The following is a 20,133-nucleotide window of genomic DNA, read 5'->3' as shown; positions in this document are numbered from 1 at the left end:
CATTTTTTTTTTTTTTTAATTATTTTTCACATTTATAAATTAAATTATTTATAAACGGTTTTTTTTGCGTGTTTTTTAATTGAATATTTGTTTCCGAGTTTTACACATTTTAATTTGTCAGAAAAGATTTTGATGACTAAAAAATGTGTAATCTATGAAAGATTTGAAAAAAAAAAGAGAATAGATTTGGTATTTATTTTTCATCCATTTAATAGAAGTCAAGTTAGACATTTGTGTTAACTTGAAATAAGAACAAAACAAAAAAAAATTGAAAATTAAACTTAGGATTATAAATGTTACTTAACAATAATTTTAATATATATGAGCTAGAATTTAGAGCCCGATTATCAATCACTAACCATTCTTGAACCCTTTTGATATTTTAATTTTATTCTATCACGATTACAAACTCATCCCGACTCATCTGGTCGGGAGAATACCCGATTACCATCCTTAGCAAAAACTTTATAAAGAAAAAAATAAATAATAACTATATTATTATATAATAAGATGAATATTATACATATCAATTCAAAACTATCTTAATATGACTGGACCTAATTTAAAGGTCAAATACAAATTTGAGAATAATTATGTAATATCTTCTAAAGAAATGAAAATTCAAAAACGATAATCTAATAATAAAGTTTTAATTTCTTATACTACTGTGAATGATTTTCAGAATAAGGTAATTTTGTTAAGCATTTGTAAATAGTAAAAGAGTGTTTATTTTAAAAAAATATTTGTTATATATTATTATATATAATTTAATATAAAATTAATTTAAAAAAAATAAATTATAAAAAAAGTTTACTTCAACGTATTCACGTGTAGAACTAGCTCACTTAAATCGTATATATTAATAAAAGATCATTTAAACATATGTACTATCTAAAATTGACTCATTTAGTATTTCTTTTAAATAAACATATTTAATTTTTATTTTTTAATTTATATATTTATTAATTATTAATATATATTTTTTCTACTTCTTTTTCAATAATTAATGAACTCTTTATATTTTATATAAGTATTTATTATTAATTATTTTAATTATATATATATATATATATATATATATATATATATATATAAAAGCATTTATCATTAATTATTTTAACTTTATATTTCTTCTTCTTTTTTTATATTTATTTTCTTATATTAACATTAATTATTAATTATTTTAAAATTATTTGATCTAAATAATTTAATATAACAATGACTTATCTTTTCTAACAATAAAAAACCTTCAACACAAAATAAATTAATTAATAATCAAGAATTGAATAATAATAGTCACTCATTCGTCCAACAACAAAATAATAATCAAATATTTACTATTATAAATTATGAATCAAAAATTAAATAAAAAAAATATTAATTATATTTTTATTCATATTAAATTAATTATTAATTATATTTTTGTTCATATTAATTAAATGAGATAGATCCTTCAATAATATATTACCGTAAACCATAAAATTCATAATTAAATTGTTAATTTTTTTTTTAAATAAAATTTAAAAATTATGATAAAAAAACTGATAAAAAAAAATATAAAATAAAAAGAGAAACTAATATAAAATTATTAAAAATTTAAGAATGAAACAAATTTAATCGGTTTAATTAATGAAAAAGAAGGTGAGAGAAAATATATTAATTTAATTAATAAATATATAAATAAATAAAAATTAACTATAATTAGTTTAAATAGGCCGTCCATTTTTATAGTACATATATTTAAATGAGATTTTTAGTATAATCGTCTAAGTCAGCTAGTTTATAACTAAGTTATACAAGTATATATGTTTAAGTGAGCTTTTTTTTCTTAATTATATTATTCATTTATTTGATTTTTTATTGAATTTTTAATATTAATTCACCTTACCTATATAAAATTTTATATAATCGTAAAATTAAAATAACTTATAAACTTGTAAAGTTTTAGAATTTTAGATCATAAATTTAAAATTGTACGAGTTTAATTATATTAAGAGTTACTTACAAAATTGTTAGTCTATTTTAAAATCATAAAAATTAAATCAAGATTTTAAATGTTTGTTTTCATTTTTCTGTACCTATAGAGTTATCTAATCAATTGCGATGATAATGGTGCTCCTATTTTCAATAACCATGCACCTATATATGTGAGCTGTATTTGACTTAATCCCAATTAAGTGGAGGGAGTAAACTAATTTCCAAAAAGAAAAAAAATATAGAACTTGAACATTTCAAAAAATGTAATCAAATAACTTTTGTACATATTTAAGATGTCACTAAGGGGTCTCTTAAAAATTTGCCTCCATCTCATTGATTTTCATACAACATTTTACTTATATTTGGAAACCAAATCCACATGCATACATCTCAGTCTCTTCTTTATCTTTTAATTTTGCTTTTGCAACTCTAATATTTAATTCTTCAAACATATACTTACAAGTATTTATTATTACTGTCGAAATACAAAGAAGGGTGTTGAATTACGTTCAACAAATTTCTACTTGATTTTTGAGATATTTCAATTTATGAGTATTTGTTTCAAAGTTTTCTACTATCTTCTATGCTTGAAGTGCATATCTCATTTTTTTACCTAAGAGAGAGAAATAATGAAAAAATATTTTATTTCAATTGAAATAGGGGTAAGCAAATAGTTAAATTCAATTTGTTTTATCATTCATATTAAATTTAAATTATATTAATTCATTCCATAATATTAATTAATATGGATGGTATGATTTGGTTAATAATTTAACCTTTTTGTTTTATCTAATTGTGTAATAGATTTATTTATTTTACTTTACTTCCTTTTATTTTACTAATTTTTAATATAATTTTATTTTTATTTTTTTATTTTTTTTTTTTTTAAACCACCTGCTTCTAAAAAAGGTTAATTTTTTAATAATATATTTTATTTATTTATAATAATTTTATCTATCCAATTAACTAATTCAAATTTATAGTTAAAAAAGAAAAGGGAAAAGAAAAATATAATTGCCTAAATAAAAAAATAAAAAACATTATAAATATAAAACAAATGATTGCCAAAGGCAATAATAATAATAATAATATATTGTGGTGAAATAATTAAAATTTTTAAAAAATATATTTAATTTAAATATTTGGATAATTCAAATCCAATTTATATTTAATTAAATCCGAACTCAATCCATCCAAAATAACCAATTCAAATTCAAATTAGTATTTCGAAAAATATTGAATTTTTGATTAATCCGTTCACCCTATATCATCAAACATGATTAAATAGAAAAAATGCATATTTTGTCACTCTTATCTTTGTTATCAACTAATAGTGGCCCCAATAGACCTATCGTTTAACTAATACTAGAATGTATTACAATCGTAAAAAAAAACCTTCTAGCGATTTGTATCGCTATTCATATCCAAACCAATCGCTAGAAGACTATAGCGATTGATCATAAACTAATCGCCATCAATCGTCAAAGGTGTTCTCGCTGTTGCCTTAGTTGGTAACGGCGATTGGTGAATGTCCACTCGCAATTTTCCTATAGCGATTGGTTAGTCTATCAATCGCAATTTCTCTTTACTCTATGGTTAGTATACCCATCCAATTTTCTTTATCACTTTTATATATTTACCTTCTTTATTTTATTTTAATTTCTCTCTCCTCTTATTAAATAATTTTTCTTTCTATCTCTACAAATTAATTTATCACATTTATTCATATTCTCACTATTATTATTTTACTCATTTCTTTGATATTTATTATCTCTCATTTAACGGTTAAAATAACTCAACAATTTACAACAAATTCTCTCATTAAATATTTTAATAATATGTTTAAAATTTAGGGTTTAGAATTTAGATGTTAATGTTTAAATAAATTAATTAGCTAGAGATAAAAGAGAAAGAGAGATAAAATTAAATTTTTTTTTTAATTTCACAGGTAAACGGTGGATACTCAGTCGCTGATCATTTTCTTAATTTAATTTATTTAGATTTCTTTCCTGGTTATTTGTCAAACTTTTCATAATTTTAAAATCTTTATGTCTATCACTTAAATTTGACTTTATCCATCTATTTTTTATTTATTATTTGTCCAAAACTTTGCATGTCCTCTTCTCATTTCAAATCATAGATTTCGTGAATACAAACAAATTCTCAAAATCTCACCCATTTAGATTTAGTTTGTTTGTAAAATAGGGTCTCTATTTTCCACTATATAAACTAGTGTTCTCAAATATAATTTGCAAGCAGTTAATAAAGAGTAGTTTATATGGAGTCTACTTTTCATCCATTGTTGATTTTGTTATTGGTGGTAATAACTCTCTCCACCATCGTTGTCGATGCTGACACATTTGCAGCGTATCCTTTACCTGTGATCCATAAACCGCATAAGAAACCACATCCATCGCCTCCACCGCCACCTACAGAGAATCTTACTCCAATTTTGTACCATCTATTAGCGTCGGACCATTTTGTGAAACCACCGCCCATACAGAAGCCTACACCAGCTCCGCATCAACCATCGCCGATACAAAAGCCTGTACCAGCTCCACATCATTCATCACTATCAGTTGAGGGGGAATCGCTAGTTGGGGGAAAACTACCGCCTCATAAAAGTAATCAAAATTTAGAAGGCAACTACCTCCACCTGTATGTTGTCCATAAAAAAAATTATATATATATAAATATATGAACTAATTTTATGAATAAATCTTTATGAATTTAGAGCACATTATCAATTAATGATCATGTTTGGCCGATTAATATTTCAGTTTTATTCTTTATCCATCACTAGTCCAATCTATTGGAGATTACTCGTTACCATCCTTAACCAAAAAAATTACTATTTCATCTTATATGGAACTACATAACAATAGTATTAATTAATTATAAATGAAATAATTATACTTGACTCTATTCAAACAAGATCTTAAGTGTTTTGAGTGTTTTTGAAATAATGCAAGTGTAATGATCTATATGTTAGATATAATTTTTAAAAAGTGGTTAGAGGTCAAATATTTAAAATATTCTAAAGTACTATTATTTCTTACTAAATGAATTAATAAACATATTTAAAAATCATAATTAATTATATTAACTTATATTCTAAAAAAATAAACAATATTATATCTTACTCAAATTTGTTTTTCATATATTATATATATATATATATATTATATATATTAAATATAGTTAATATAATTAATTAAAAATTATATTAATTATAATAACTTATATACTAAAAAAAAATTAAAACAATATTATATATTACTCAAAATTGTTTTTCACTAAATACATTTAATCTTAAATATATATATATATATAATCAACGTCATTAATTTTTTTTCTCTCTCATCTCTCTTACTTTATCTTTCTTAATAAAATTTTAAATTTTAAAATTATAAATATATTTTGTCTTATATTTTTTTTTTCTTTCTTAATTATTTTCTCCCTAATTAATTAATTAATTAATTAATTATATATATATATATTCTCACTAATCATAAAATATATATTTTTTATTAATAATTTATATATATATATATATTTTAAATGTAGATAACTTATATATTATATTTTTCATCATTAATTTTTTATAAATATATTTTATCTTTTATTATAATTTTTTTCTCACATCATATATATATATATATATATATAATATTTTCTTTATTAGCATAAATAATTTTTTTGTTAATAAAAATTAACTATTTAGTAATAAATATTAAATACAAAATATATAGGTATAATAAAATAATAAAATTATTTCAACAATCTCAAGTGGTTTAGCGGTTAAAGTGTCCACATTTTATGCTTAAGATCAGGGTTCGAATCCTAAAACATGCAATATATTTTCAATGTAACTTTAATATATGACAACGCGCAACTTTTAAACAAAGGTACGAGGCAATTTGAAAGTGTGAGGTCGGAATTAGTGGTTCGTTTGGCGAATATTTGAAAGTGTTGAGGGTCACGAGATGGAGGTCGGATGGTGGGTGGCTTGGTAAGCATTTAGAGTGTGAAGTCTTGAGATGAAGGTCGGGTGGTGGGTGGTTTTTTCGAGTGTGAGGTCGGAATTAGTTGTTGGTTTGTCGGCATTTGAAAGTGTGTTGGTCACGAGATGGAGGTCGAGTGGTGGGTGGTTTTGTCGAGTGTGAGGTCGGGAATTAGTGGTTGGTTTGACGAGTATTTAAAAGTGTGAGGTCACGAGATGGAGATCGAGGTGGTGGGTGGTTTGTCGAGTGTGAGGTCGAATTAATTGTTGGTTTGACGAGCATTTGAAAGTGTGAGGTCACGAGATAGAGTTCGAGTGATAGGTGGTTTGTCGAGTGTGAGGTCAGAATTAATTATTGGTTTGGCGAGTATTTGAAAGTGTGAGGTCATGAGATCGATGTCGGGTGGTGGGTGGTTTGTCGAGTGTGAGATCGGAATTAGGGTTGGTTTGGCGAGCATTTGAAAGTGTGTTGGTTATGAGATGTAGGTTAGGTGGATGGTTTGTCAAGTGTAAGTCGACTAAGATAGTATGTGGTTCCTCGAGGAGATAAAAAAGACATATGAAAGGTGTAAGTCACAAGATGATGATCAATTGAGGGGTTAAGTGGGGTGTCGAGGGGATAAAGTGTGAGGTCATAAGATAAAGGTCGGGTGATAGGTGGTTTATCGAGTGTGAGGTCAGAATTAGTTATTAGTTTGACGAGCATTTGAAAGTGTGAGGTCACGCGATGAAGGTCGGTTGGTGGGTGGTTTATCGAGTGTGAGGTTGGAATTTATGATTTGGCAAGCATTTGAAAGTGTGAGGTCACGAGATCGGGGGTCGAGTGGTGGTGGTTTGTTGAGTGTGAGGTCAGAATTAGTGCTTGGTTTGGCGAACATTTGAAAGTGTGTGATCACGAGATGGAGGTCAGAATATTTCAAAAATGTGTGAGAATAATTGAAAAATCTCTAAGAAATAGATGATTGTTAATTTTTTACAATTGATAAAGTATTTGAGAAAAATATACTATGTTAATATAAAAAAAACGAATATTTATTTATTTGTAAAAGCCTTAAATAACTAAAATTGTGATAATTCAAGTAGGGTTGTGCAAAAACATCAGAAAACTGATAATCATACCGAACTGATAGCTTACCGATTTCATTTAACTAGTTATCATTTAACCGATTCTAATGATTCTAGTTAACCGGTTTTTACTAGTTAAACGGTTCAGTTTACGATTGAATATAATTTAATTATATTTTATATTATATAATTTATACTAGTTATATTATAAATATTAGATATATAATAAATAATATTTAATAATATATATTAGTTATTTTAAATTTTAAATTATATAAAATTATTTTTTACTTTTATTTTATATGATTATAAATTTAGAGAGGGAGACTCTTAAAAAATTATTATATTGTTACACTAATATATATATTATCATATAATATATATTATATAGACAAAAAGATGGAGAATAACATAACTAAGAGAATGCAAATAAAGATTTTAAAAAAATCAATTTAATATTTAATTTCAAATTATTGGTTCTCAGTTAAACCCCGGTTAATCGATCGGAACCGACTAGTAGAATCAGAAACCGGTAAACAAATGTCAATATCGGTCGGTTAATCGGTTTGCAAAATAAGAGGTAATATCAAACTTATTCGGAACCGATTAACCGAACGGTTAAACACCCTTAAATTCAAACCTCGTTTTTAAACAATTTAAATTTCGAGTCATATTTGATGTAAAACAACTCAAATTTAAACTTCAAATAACAATTAAGTCTATCATCTTTCTATAGATTTGTCATTGTAATAGTTACTACAACAACAATGTGAGTCAAATCAAATATCAAAATTAAGAACATGGGAAATATTAAAACAAACAATATAACACTCCATATGAAATTATATAAGTTTATAAGACACCATAATAGTTAAGTGAAAACATTCTATATCTAGAAAACTAAAATTTACAAGTTCGATTCTCCCTTAAAACGTTTTAAACTGAAATTGACGATTTTAAAAATTTTATGCTAACTTCCTACCTTAATATATAAAAAAAAAAAAAAAAGACTTTTAAGTTTCTAAGTCAATATGTAGCCACAAATCCTTCTTAATGGGTATCAAATTCACAAATGCTTTTATTTATAAGCCTCTTAGTCATGGTTATTGAAAGAGGCGGCACAAGGGTAACCCAATAAGTCCATTGGCAAATGCACTCATGGCAGGCTGGCAGCTCAATAGCCCAACAAGTCCAGGGCAAATGCATGATGCACTCATGGCAGCCCAATGCCTTAATACATTTTTTTCCCTTTTCTCTCTAATCCTTTCTCTTAAGAATATTAAAAAAGAATATTGGTCTGGTTATTGATAACTTTATAGTTAGTGTCAAACAAAATTAATTGAAAGTAGTTATCAAATTGTAATATTAATCAACATCACCACCGAAATTATTTTTTTAATAAATTAGTGACTCTGTTTTAAAAAATAAATAATTTTTTTAAATATTTATGTTTAAATAATTTAAACTAAAAGGATTTTTTAAAAAATTTAAATTTTAATTTGATTACCATATATTCCCGAATTATTGAAAAATGGAACCCAAATTAATTATCTTTAATTATTTTAAAGCGGTCAGGTATCACTATTTATAAAATATTTAAAATATGTCTTATTGTGTAAAAAGAAAATTTCAGGACACGCAAACCGAGGTTGAAATCTCAAACATCCGAAAACGAGCGTTCCGTGAAACCTAAACTAAGGCTTTTTTCCGAAGTTGCACATGTTTTTTTAAATTGAGTGTTTGTTTCGAGATTTACCGCATTTTAATTTATTGAAAATGGTTTTGGTAATTAAAAGATGGAAAAATTGAAGAGAGTGATCGATTTGGTAGTTTATTTTTCATATAATTCAAAACGATATAATTTTGTGTAAGAATACTATTTAAACGTATTGGTGTTTAAATTGAGTGTGTATATCGGATATACCACGTTCAAAAATACATAATTATGTATAAATATCTTAAAAAACGTATGATTTAGGAGAATAATTAAAAATTTTAAAGAATAGAGAAGTTCTATATTTTTATAAATATGATAAACTAATTGAGAAAAATAATAATATATTAAAATAAGAAGGCGGATATTGATTTGTTTGTGATAAAACCTTACATAATTAAAATTGTGAAAAATTCAATCCTCATTTTAAACCGATCAAAGTTCCAAATATTTGATAAAAACAACTAAAGTTCACCAACATATCAAATTATTATGGTGTTATCATTTAAATCAAATATCAAATTAAGAACCGACAAACATAATATATATATATATATATATATATATATATATATATATATATATATATATATATATATATATATATATATATATATACTATTAGTTTCTTACATTTATAAGAAAAATTAAGTTTCTCAACTGACATGTAGCAGGAAAACCTAAATCCTTAATGGGTATACATTTATAGTCATGGGTATGGAGGGAGGCAGCTCATGGGCAATCCGCAATCCAATGGTCTAATTAAAATTTTTATTTTCTCTACATACATTTCTTTCAAATTAAAAGAGTTTAAGTTGAAAAATATTAATTATATATTTTTATTATTATTATATATTAATTAATTATTTTAAATCTAAATAATTTAAAAGTTTTATATATTTAAATATAAAATGAATTAAAAAAATAATAATAATAAATAACACTATAAACAATTATATTTATAAAATTAATTATCTTAATTTATTTATTTATAATGTAAAATTTTATAAAATCATAAATTTTATTATAATAAATTTAAATTAATAACAAAATTACATATTTAACCAATTATTTAAAATCAAACTTTAAACTTTTTTTTTATGAGTTAAGAAATTTTAAACAAATTTTATTTCTTTCCATTTTTTCTTTTATCACTCTTTCTCTTAAAATAATAAATTAAATATAAAAAATTAAATTAATTTGACATGTGGCAGCCCAAATTTTACAGACATGCGGTTATCAATACTACTAGTAATAACTTCATAGTTATTGTCATACAAAAATTAATGATAAGTAGTTATCAAATTGTAGTATTAATATTAATCCTTACAAAAATATAAAAAATCAAATACAAGTAACCATTAAATAGTTGATGTCAAACTAGGACTAATTGAAAAAACATCACGACATTATTTTTTAATAAATTGAATAGAAAAAAGAAAAGATTCAACCAGTTTTGGACGAAATGGGCATTGTTACTTGCACAAATGAGCATAATACATTTTGAGGTGCATTTCTTGAATGCAAACCTACTTTGGTGAATAACAATAGTAAATATTAATTAGACATTCTTTATGGCCTTCTTTTCCGGTAAACTTTGTCAAACTTCTTCACAATTTTAGAAACTTAATGCCATCACTTCAATTTGGACCTTACCCATCTTCCCATCTATATCATCTTATTTATTACTATGCCCAAAACGTGTCTCTTTGCATGCCATCTTCTTTTTTCAAACCATAGACTTTCTGAAAACAAACAAATTCTCAAAATCTCACACAAATTCTCAAAATCTCACACATATATGCCTAGTTTGGTTGCAAATGAGACCTCTAGTTTTCTCTATATAAGAGAGTGTTGTCAAGTATAATTTAGTATACCATGAAGTCTGCTTTTCATCCCTTGTTGATCCTGTTTCCTGGTGGTGATTACTCAATCCACCAATGCCTCTACTATACTGGCTATGGAGGACTACCAACCTCCATCATCTACACCGCCCGCCAACTCCGACGTACTCTTTCCCCGCCTCCGCCAACTCCGTCCTATCCTTCACCTCCGGTGGTGTGAAACCACCTACACATAAACCACCCTAAGACACCACACTATCCATCGCCACCCACTAAGAAGCCTACTCCAACTCCGTACTATCCATCCCCACCAGTTGTGGTAAAACGCGCCACCTAAGACACCATATTATCCATCGCCGCCAGTTGTGGTGAACCACCTCCAAGACACATACTATCCATCACCACCCACAGAGAAGCCAACTCCTACTCCAACTCCGTACCGTCCCACCATTGTGGTGAAACCACCTCCTAAGACACCACAATATCCCTCGCCGCCAGTGTGGTGAACCACCTCCTAAGACACCACACTATCCATCGCCACCCACTAAGCCTACTCCTACTCCAACTCCGTACCGTCCACCAGTTGTGGTGAAAACCACCACCTAAGACACCACAATATCCCTCACCACCAGTTGTGGTGAAACCACCTCCTAAGACACCATACTATCCATCCCCTCCTACTAAGAAGCCTACTCCAACTCCAACTCCGTACCGTCCACCAGTTGTGGTGAACCCACCGCCTAAGACACCACAATATCCCTCGCCACCAGTAGTGGTGAAACCACCCTCCTAAGACACCACACTATCCATCGCCACCCACTGAGAAGCCTACTCCAACTCCATACAGTCCACCAGTTGTGGTGAAACCACCGCCTAAGACACCACACTATCCATCACCGCCAGTAGTGGTGAAAACCACCTCCAAAGACACCATACTATCCATCGCCACCCATTGAGAAGCCTACTCCAACACCGTACAGTCCATCGCCGCCAATTGTGGAGAAACCACCGCCTAAGACACCACACTATCCATCGCCGCCCGTTGTGGTGAAACCGCCTCCAAAGACACCACACTATCCATCGCCACCCACTGAGAAGCCTACTCCAACTCCGTACTATCCATCCCCGCCAGTTGTGGTGAACCGCCGCCTAAGACACCACACTATCCATCGCCGAAGCCTACTCCAACTCCGTACCAGCCTACTCCAACTCCGTACCGTCCATCACCACCTGATCATTTGGGGAAACCGCCAGTTGATGATGATGTGAAACCACCACCTCATAAAGTAAGCCAAAGCCAAAACCACCGGTGGTGATCGAACCTCCTCCAAGTTATCCATATGGGAAGCCCGCCACCTCCACCCATTTACTAGAAACCAACATAGGCTTGGTAGGTTGTCACATGAGAGATAAATCTAATAGTAACGTGTAGTGCTTTAATTATCTATGTATGGCACATTAAGAAGGGAATCTTGTTTGTTGTGTGTTTGTTTCAACTCTACTTTTAAATCAATGGCTAAAGATAACAGCTAAGTATTACCTTAAACGCATGCATGCATATGCACAATTGTTGGCTGATTTCTCTTGCCCTCTGTCTTGTCTTCTGTCTTTGTTATAATCTTGATCAAATCTCCTATTTCTTACTTAACTACAAAATAAATTAAATAAACTTAATCAAATGCCTCAATATTCTAACATCCAATTGTTCATTCTCAAAAACTTGCATGCCATATTTCGCAGTTGATTCAGAAGAATTAATTAATTCAATTTCATCAATCTCGACTTCAATCATGCTCAATTCAAACTCAAGGTTCACATGATTAATTATTAATCCAATTTCAACCTTCAATTTAACAAAACCCAAATGTCAATTTACAAATCAAGCTAATCCTTAAGCTTACAACGAACCCTAATGATCAATTCGAATTTTATCCTTTATCCCCACAAAATATAGTTTCCTATTCTTAAATCTCTTGTTTTGAGTTTGGATTCAACAGTTGGTTTAAGGCTTTGTTTAACACGAGCTCTATAGTCATGCCCTTCATTCAACATTTTAGGACTTTTTCAAAACCTGTCTGTTTTTCCAGAAATGGAGCTTAAGGGTCTGTTCATTCTTCAATAAAAAAGAAGAAGAAAACCAACCCATATGTTTATCTCAAACTAGGACCAAATAGGCTAAGGTAGCTCCTATGTCCTAATCAAATCTTAGATCAAATAAGCCCTAAAACCTGCAAGACCTTATACCTATCCTAACAAGGAATTAGTCTTAGAATGTCACTTTCTAGATCTCAAACACTATGCTTATATCAAACAAACCAAAAGTAGATGCAATTACATAAAACACATCATAAGAGCTATATCAAACAGAACATACATTTCATCAGACCAATTTATACATTTGGAAACCGACTAAAATGACTAAAAAAATCGACATTGTAGAGAAATATAGGGAATTTGATCCTCCCATCACAGTATAATCACATTTGAACTGATTAAACAACAGAAAGGATTGAACAGTGTACCTAGTGCTGGACTTGAGATCGCGTAGGGTTATGTGCTTCAGGATGTTCTTGCCGGGATTAGGAGCTACCGGAGCTCAATACTGAAGAAGGTTTGGAGTAAGGAGAGATAGAAGAGGTTCTCCTCAAAAAATCCTGGCAAGAGGAAACCGCCGCTTCCCGGAAGGTCCGGCGGCGTCTTCCACCGGCGTCAAAACGGAGTTTTTTCCCGACCCAGTCATTTCTCTATAAAAAAAAAATAAAAAATAAAAAAATTATAATAATAATAATTAATGTTTTATTTGCCATGTAGTAAAAATAATCTTATATATTATCACATTTTTTTTTTAATTCAATAAAAAAAAAGTACTTTTTCTGTTAAAAAACTTATTACCAATTGTAAAAAAATTAAAGAAATTATTAATTTTAATAAATATTTGAAATATAGAAAAAAAAAAAAAAAAAAAACTCATTATACAGATTTTATTGACGAAATGACCCTAAAGAATTACTTATTTGCATCCGTGGTCACCACTTAATTTTTATTGCTTTGGTGACCACTTTATTTTTTTGAACGAAAATACCTTCATCGCAAATACTTACATTTTTTCATTTCGTTATTTTTTACTTCTTTTTTCTCTCTCTTCTCTCTCTTCTCGAGACGACACGACGGCGGAACCCTAAACAAACATATTACACCGATCACGACGAAAACATGTTCTAATATCAGGTGATTGAATTCATTTATGTTCTTATTTTCATTATGTTCATTTTCAAACCCTGAATCATTAAGTTTTATTATTATTCATCTTAGTTGTTCATCTTGTCGATGATAATGTTTGCAGTTGATGATGTCCTGATTTGGTTCTGTTTCAAGAAAGATTCATTTGATTCTCAAAACAACTTTAAATATAAAATAATAAGAACTTCCAACCAAATCCAGAGGATAGGTTGAGCCACTAATGAACCTATATCTTAATTAAAAAAAAATCATTTTTTTATCTTCTTTATCATTTTTTTTCTCAACCTTTCACTTTTTTTTAAAAAAAAAATATTAAATATTTGCTTTCTTAATCTTTCACTTTCTTTTAAAAAGTATTAAAAAATATATATAAACAGATCCTGATTTATGTGGATGATAACTTCATTTATTTGGACTTATTATTAGGGGATTTGTCAAACTTCTTTATATATACTTTTAGAAACTTTATTTTATATACTTTTAGTAACTTTATGTTATCTCTTAAACCATGGATTTTCATAATTCAAATAAATTCTTACAATCTTACCTATAAGTCTTGTATGGTTGTTAAACAGGATCTCTATTTTTCTATATATAAGAGAGTGTTCTCAAGTATAAGTACAAGGTAGTAAATTGATAGTAGTATACTATGAAATCTGTTTATAATCCCTTACTGATCCTGTCGCTGGTCGTAATTACTCTCTCCACCAATGTCGGCGGTAGGCCCGTACAAAAGCCTATGCCAGCTCCGCACCATTCATCACCGCCAGTTGAGGAGAAACCACCCGTTGATGTGAAACCACCTTCCCATAAATCGCCTAAGACACCACATCCATCGCCTCCACCACCAACCACTGAGAAACCTATGCCATCACCGCCAAAAGAAGGGAAACCACCGGTTGATGCAAAACCACCTCCCTATAAATCGCCTAAGATACCACATCAATCGCCTACTCCGCCACCCACAAAGAAGCCTATGCCATCACCACCAGTTGATGTGAAACCACCTTCCCATAAATCTCCTAAGACACCACATCCATTGCCTCCACCGCCACCCACAGATAAGACTATGCCATCACCACCAGTTGATGAGAAACCACCTTCCCATAAATCTCCTAAGACACCACATTCATCGCCTCCACCGCCACCCACAGATAAGCCTATTTCATCACCTCCAGTTGATGTGAAACCACCTTCCCATAAATCTCCTAAGACGCCACTTCCACCGCCACCCACATCGTCGTCAAATCATTTGGTGAAATCGTCGCCCGTACAGAAGGCTGCACAAGCTCCGCACCATCCATCACTGCCCATACATAAGCCTAGTCCAGCTCCGCACCATCCATCACCGCTAGATGAGGGGAAATCGTGGGTTAATGTTAGAGACCCTCCTAAAAGTAATTCAAAGCATCACCACGTGATGCCGCCATCACCATCCGTTTACTAAGAGTCAACTTAGGCCGGTTAAGTTGGCACATGAGAGATCTATTTAATAGTAAATTTAGTACTTTTAATTATCTATGTATGGACATTAAGAAGGAAATATGGTTGGTTGCTGTTAAATTTTAGAAAAATAACAGAATTGAAAGTGTTTTATTATTGAAATAATTAATCTCTCCCTTAATACAAAATTTTATTATTAACTTTAAATAAAAAAATAACTATCAACTATTAAAATTAATTAATTAATTAACAATTTAATAATATACCAAATAAAGTTTTACCTTAACAAAAAACAAGTTTATCAAATTATGTTTTTCATTAGAATGTTGTCATTTTGTCCCTTTTATTGAAGTCAAATTCTTTATTCCCTAAAATTTATTTTCATATAAACTCACACCAGATGAACCATTTCATTTTCAGCCAGCCCAATTTAGTCCTTCCATTTTTTTAAGGCTACCCAATGTAGACCTTCTATTTTTTTAAGCTACTAGAGCAATGTGAACAAAATCAAACACATCCATAGTACTAGAGCATGTAAATAATGATTTGTTATAGTTTTCTTCAATGAGTAAAATAAGTCTATCATATAATGAGATATACAATAAGTAATGTAAAGAAACTTAGCAAATTAACAACATTGTCTTTGTGTCGATATAAAGTTGCAATGCATTATTAGTTTTTATTGCAAAAAGATTTAATAAATCATTATCGTCGCCACACAGCATTTTATAAAGACATGTCGAGAAAGAAACTAAAAAAGACGAATTAAACCTGATAGATATAAATGTCAAATTACCATAAGATACAAATTGAGTCCCTCGATTGATAAGGATGCCCAATAAACACTTGATTTATGCCCTTCAAAAGTTTTTAGACATGAACCATCAAATATAGCCCAGATCTTTATCGTTGTATCATGATGCATGAAGTAATAACACATTAAATTGGAGAAAAATATATCGACCAAATCTCTCTTGTGACATTTTAGAATAACTGCAAGTACCATACATTCATCTAGAAATGACAAAGGATGCATTTGGTCCGAATAGAATTGTAAGAAAGTGAAAGATAGAATAACCGCAAATATCATGCATGCCTCTAAAAAATGACAAATGGTACATTTTTTCTGAACATAATTATAAGAAAATGAATGGAGGTATTAATTTCAATAAAAATTTGAAACATAGAAAAAAGATTTTGCAAAAAGAAATAGAATTTCAACTTAGTTTAAAAAATAAATTCAGGAATGAACAGTCTAGTTAAAACTTGTATACTATCAAACTTTTTCACTTTCTTTTAACCTACATTACTTAAAACTTATCCATATAATAAAACACATTTAAGAAAGAAAACATTGTTTTATTGATATTTTCTACTTTAATTAAGTTAATATATTAAATATATATGGTCCTATGACGGACAAACAACCGATTAAACTGACTGAATCTTGTCTCATTGCCGACCGACCACTTGGTGGTAGAGTCTTAATTACACAATTTTTATAATTTAGAATAACTTGTTAAAGCTTTTTGTTTATCCAATTTAACAAATAAAAAACAAGTTAATAGATAAATATAATATTTTTCATATAATTATGATAGGATTGAACCTTATACAAAATATATAATATTTATTTAAAAAATAACTATAATATTAATCTATTATATATACAAAAATACATCTAGATTTAACAAATAATAAAAAAAAAATATTAGACTTAGGTCTAACCCCTTTTAATTTATATAATTATATATTATTATTACATATATAATTAAGTATATACATTAACAATTTTAAAATATACATATTAAAATATAAAATTAATTAAAAATAATAACAAGTAATGGTACTATAAAAATATAATATTTATTTATTTGAATAAATAAATATATTTATTTATTTTATAAATATAAATTAACTATTTTTAATATAAAATACTAAAATCGAAATTATTTAAAATTTATAAAATCTTATTATTTTAAATATATATCTCGATTAATAAACAAATATAAATTAACTCTTTTCAATGTATAATTTTATAAATTAATAAAATTAAAAAAAATATTAACTCATAATTACTTAATTTTAAATATAAAATAATAAGAACTTCCAACCAAATCCAAGGGATAGGTTGAGCCACTAGCGGACCTATAGCTTAATTTTAAGAAAAATATTTTTTTTATCTTTCTTTCTCTTTATTTTTCCTCAACCTTTAAATTTCTATAAAAAAAAAGTATTAAATTTTTGCTTTCTCAATCTTTCACTTTCTTTTAAAAAGTATTAAAATATATATATAAATAGAGCCTGATTAACGGGGTAGGTGATAAGTGATAACTTCATTTATTTGGACTTATTACTAGGTGATTTGTCAAACTTCTTCTTTATATACTTTTAGAAACTTTATGCCATCACTTAAAACATGGATTTTCATAATTCAAATAAATTCTTAAAATCTTACATATAAGTCTTGTATGGTTGTAAAATAGGATCTCTATTTTTCTCTATATAAGAAAGTGTTCTCAAGTACAAGGTAGTAAATTGATAGTAGTATACAATGAAGTCTGTTTTTAATCCCTTACTAATCCTGTCGCTGGTGGTAATTACTCTCTCTACCAATGTCTGCAGTAGGCCCGTACAAAAGCCTATGCCAGCTCCCCACCATTCATTACCGCCAGTTGAGGGAAAACCGCCAGTTGATGTGAAACCACCTTCCCATAAATCGCCTAAGACACCACATCCATCGCCTCCACCACCACCCACTGAGAAACCTATGCCATCACCGCCAAAAGAAGGGAAACCACCAGTTGATGCAAAACCACCTCCCTATAAATCGCCTAAGATACCACATCAATCGCCTCCTCCGCCACCCACAGAGAAGCCTATGCCATCACCACCAGTTGATGTGAAACCACCTTCCCATAAATCTCCTAAGACACCACATCCATCGCCTCCACCGCCACCCACAGATAAGACTATGCCATCACCACCAGTGGATGAGAAACCACCTTCCCATAAATCTCCTAAGACACCACATTCATCGCCTCCACCGCCACCCACAGATAAGCCTATTCCATCACCACCAGTTGATGTGAAACCACCTTCCCATAAATCTCCTAAGACGCCACATTCACCGCCATCCACATCGTCGTCAAATCATTTGGTGAAACCGTCGCCCGTACAGAAGCCTGCACAAGCTCCGCACCATCCATCGACGCCCATACATAAGCCTAGTCCAGCTCCGCACCATCCATCACCGCTAGATGAGGGGAAATCGTGGGTTAATGTTAGAGACCCTCCTATAAGTAATCCAAAGCATCACCACGTGATGCCGCCATCACCATCCGTTTACTAAGTGTCAACTTAGGCTGGTTAAGTTGGCACATGAGAGATCTATTTAATAGTAAATTTAGTACTTTAATTATCTATGTATGGAACATTAAGAAGGAAATATGGTTGGTTGATGTTAAATTTTAAAAAAAATAATTGAATTGAAAGAGTTTTATTATTGAAATAATTACATCTCTCCCTTAATACAAAATTTTATTATTAACTTTAAATAAAAAAATAACTATCAACTATTATAATTAATTAAATAATTAATAATTTAATAATATACAAAATAAAGTTTTACCTTGACAAAAACAAGTTTATGAAATTATGATTTTCAAATGTTGTCATTTTGTCCCTAAAATTTATTTTCATATAAACTCACACCAGATGAACCATTTCATTTTCAACAAGCCCAATTTAGTCTTCCATTTCTTTAAGGCTACCCAATGTAGACCTTCCATTTTTTTTAAGCTACTCAATATTAGACATTCCAATCTCAATTTATCAAAACCCAATTAATCCAAATTTCCCAAGTTTAATTAGCTCAAAACCACCCTAATTATCAATTCAAATTTTATCCTTATGTCTTGTTTTGAATTTGGAATTAACAGTTGGTTTAGGGATTTGTTTAAAATATGTTTGTTATAAAAGAAAATAGTTTTATTTTTTTAACTTATGAGTTTTTAGTGTTATCTAATCTCAAACATTTTGATAACATAGGAAAACACTTTTTATGAATGGGATTTAATCCGAAATATTTTGATATCTTTAAAAAATTATTTCACATTAACTAACTTAATGAGTTAATTAATCTATTATTAGTCGGTGAAGGACTTTCTTAAAACTAGTTTGTTTTCCATCAACAAAAATTAAGGATATGTTAGGCTTTTCAAAATAATGTCTCACTTCTCCACTAAACCCCAAAATTAATTATTTTTTAATAATTTAAAAAAACTTTCAAGATAATTAAAAATCTTTAAAAATAATTATTTATTTTAAAAGAAAATTCCTAAAATGCAAACAAATTGAAATTTTTAAACCTCGAGCTTTTCTGCAAAGATTTTAAACAAAAAGGTTTTTTCGTGTTTACAATATTAGATTATCTATATACATAAAATGAACAAAAACAAACATATCCAGTAGTACTAGAGTAGGTAAATAATGATTTGTTATAGTTTTCTTCAATGAGTAAAATAAGTCCATTGGGATATACAATAAGTAATGTAAAAAACCTAGCAAATTATAGCATTTACTTTGTGTCGATGTAAAGTTGCAATGCATTATTAGTTTTTATTGCCAAATGATTTAATAAATCATTATCGTCGCCACACAACATTTTATAAAGACATGTCTGGAAAGAAGCCAAAAAAGACAGATTAAACCTGGTAGGTATAACATGTCAAATTACCATAAGATACAAATTGAATCCCTCGATTTATAAGGATGCCCAATAAACACTTGATTTATGCCCTTCAAAAGTTTTTAGACATGAACCATCAAATATAGCCCAGATCTTT

General features: G+C 28.8%; 3 protein-coding genes across 3 annotated transcripts; all 3 read left to right on the top strand.

The window, feature by feature from the left end:
* The first annotated feature begins 4,255 nt into the window (after positions 1-4,255).
* Positions 4,256-11,872, top strand: LOC124934563 (36.4 kDa proline-rich protein-like). Its single transcript, XM_047475093.1, has 3 exons — positions 4,256-4,601; positions 11,236-11,378; positions 11,531-11,872. Exons 1-3 carry the CDS (start codon positions 4,256-4,258, stop codon positions 11,870-11,872), a joined length of 831 nt encoding a protein of 276 aa, XP_047331049.1.
* Positions 11,873-14,492: 2,620 nt separating this feature from the next.
* On the top strand, positions 14,493-15,290 carry LOC124934562 (extensin-1-like). The gene has a single exon (XM_047475092.1). It carries the CDS (start codon positions 14,493-14,495, stop codon positions 15,288-15,290), a length of 798 nt encoding a protein of 265 aa, XP_047331048.1.
* Positions 15,291-17,840: 2,550 nt separating this feature from the next.
* On the top strand, positions 17,841-18,638 carry LOC124934561 (early nodulin-75-like). Its single transcript, XM_047475091.1, has one exon. It carries the CDS (start codon positions 17,841-17,843, stop codon positions 18,636-18,638), a length of 798 nt encoding a protein of 265 aa, XP_047331047.1.
* Positions 18,639-20,133: the final 1,495 nt, after the last annotated feature.

Source organism: Impatiens glandulifera, chromosome 4 (genome assembly GCF_907164915.1).
Source record: "Impatiens glandulifera chromosome 4, dImpGla2.1, whole genome shotgun sequence".
Lineage (NCBI taxonomy): Eukaryota > Viridiplantae > Streptophyta > Magnoliopsida > Ericales > Balsaminaceae > Impatiens > Impatiens glandulifera.
Note: the sequence above shows the minus strand (reverse complement) of the source record. Positions and strands in the feature narration are given on the sequence as shown.

Coding starts and splice junctions, on each gene's coding strand:
- LOC124934563 (XM_047475093.1), top strand. CDS start 4,256: ATGGAGTCTACTTTTCATCCATTGTTGATTTTGTTATTGGTGGTAATA. Junction 4,602..11,235: donor AAAACTACCGCCTCATAAAA/GTAATCAAAATT, acceptor CCTCACCACCAG/TTGTGGTGAAACCACCTCCT. Junction 11,379..11,530: donor ATCCCTCGCCACCAGTAGTG/GTGAAACCACCC, acceptor CCACCTCCAAAG/ACACCATACTATCCATCGCC.
- LOC124934562 (XM_047475092.1), top strand. CDS start 14,493: ATGAAATCTGTTTATAATCCCTTACTGATCCTGTCGCTGGTCGTAATT.
- LOC124934561 (XM_047475091.1), top strand. CDS start 17,841: ATGAAGTCTGTTTTTAATCCCTTACTAATCCTGTCGCTGGTGGTAATT.